Source organism: Fulmarus glacialis, unplaced genomic scaffold (genome assembly GCF_000690835.1).
Source record: "Fulmarus glacialis isolate BGI_N327 unplaced genomic scaffold, ASM69083v1 scaffold5898, whole genome shotgun sequence".
NCBI classification, from domain to species: Eukaryota; Metazoa; Chordata; class Aves; order Procellariiformes; family Procellariidae; genus Fulmarus; species Fulmarus glacialis.
In genome coordinates, this window is record NW_009227518.1 from 48149 (window position 1) to 49954 (window position 1806).

A 1806-nucleotide genomic window follows, 5' to 3' on the forward strand; every position below is an offset into this window, starting at 1 on the left:
AGCCTTAGAAATATATTGTGTTCTACAAGAAAAAACACCAACTATTAAGTAGCCACAGCAAAACTAGCAGGATATAGCAGAGTATAAAACCTCAGCAGAAGGTTGCCTGGGCAGGGGAAAGCTCCAGAAGCCAACATGAATAGATGCAGCTCTGCCTCAGGAGCAGAATCACCATGGGTGAGTTTGTCACGAAGGCACAGTATTTGAGCTGTGACCCTTTACTGTCTGGATATATTATTGTGTAATATTCTAGAGTTTGTAATATTCAGCTAATCCAGACTGGTTTTTTCCCCTCCCATTGTGCAACTCACTGACGCTCTTATTAAACTCTTTTATAACTTGCCCTAAAACTGTGTCTTACCAGTCTTTGATTCTGTTCCTTAGAAGCATTTACCAAGGTGTGCAAGACATGGTCGCTTGAGATTTCCCTTAGTAAAAGGAAACTAAGTACAAAAACCGGGCTCAACACCAACATCTTCCACCTTTTCTTTTCCTCTGTAGTGACATGTTTGGGAAGGATGAAGTGAGGTCCTGATGTCTTGAATGATTTCTTGGTAGGGGCATGCAACCTGCTGTTATAGCTTAGAGCTGTTCCAGCTTACATCAAGGCCTCTCTGCTCAGTCTGAGTGTCGTTAACAGTGCCATGAAGTTCTGCACTGTTTCTTCTGCTGAGCATATGTTGGTGGAGGACAGAGTAGGACTTGATACAATGAGGCCTTCTTTCCAGAAGTGGGAATTTGTTTAAGATTAGACCAAATACATATGTCAAGCCTTGCCTGTCCTTGGTGTCCCTGCAGAGCAGCCGTGAATGCAGTTCCCTCCATCTGTTTCGTGTCTGAGAGCGCTGCAGTGTGCTTCCTGAAATACATGCCAGGCCTCTAGAAGGAACAAGACTTTTGCACACCCAGATTTCAACACACCTGCCATGAAATCCAGATGTAGACGTATTCTGATTCATGCAGTAGTTAAGTGTAAGCTTATTCATAAGAACCTCTGTGAGTTGTTACAGGTGTCTTCTTTTTCTTCTCTTTTTTTTTTTTCCCCTTCCTTCCCCCAGTAAGCGGAGGAGCTCATCCAGTATGGCCAAGGACAATCATCCATCACCGTGGAGTGCAGAGGTTCCTAAAAGCAGGAACGCTTCACTGGGTAGGTTATTCACTGCTGTGCAAAGTTCTGGTCTTTAAAGGCTGACCTTTTGAAGCTCTCTGGACAGAGATGCAATTCTTAGAGCACTGCTAAAATGATTTATCTGTTCTGTACAGGTACGTGACCATGTCCATGACATTAATGTAAATTCTTGGGAATAATTACAAGTAACTGTCTGTAGAAAAGACTTTTGGAATTTGGCCAAGAAACCAGGGTTAAATTGTTGCGCTTCACAGGATCAATGCGAGATCACGGACTGTTTGGACATTAATTAAAGACCTGGCCATTTATAGAATATTGCCCTTTTACTGCCCACAAATTGTCCATAAACAGCTTATGATTTTTTTCAAATGTATTTCTTATTCAGTTCTTATAGTTCTGACTTATTCAGCAAATAAGTCGTCTTCTGTGCCACAGTGGGTATTTATTGTTGGTGATGTTCTCCTCTGATGTGATTCTCTTTCCTGAAGGAACTTTCAGACTTAAATTTTCCATAAAATCATTACAATTATTATTTATTGATGGTAATGGCTAGTACTATCCACAAGCCATCATGATGGATAGTCCTTTCTCCAGGGAGCTCACAATCAAATGAATGATTACAGATTTGCATTCTGTTACTGTTCTGCTCCAGCCATTCACTGTTCCAATTAGCATTC

At 41.4% G+C, this 1806-nt stretch overlaps 1 protein-coding gene across 1 annotated transcript in view; it reads left to right on the forward strand.

The window, feature by feature from the left end:
* Positions 1–1080: 1080 nt before the first annotated feature.
* Positions 1081–1806, forward strand: part of ABCA12 (ATP-binding cassette, sub-family A (ABC1), member 12) — a 64678-nt gene continuing 63952 nt past the window's right edge. Inside the window, exon 1 of the mRNA XM_009583163.1 lies at positions 1081–1147. Within this exon, the coding sequence (XP_009581458.1) occupies positions 1081–1147 (67 nt within the window). The remainder of the gene's footprint in view (positions 1148–1806) is intronic.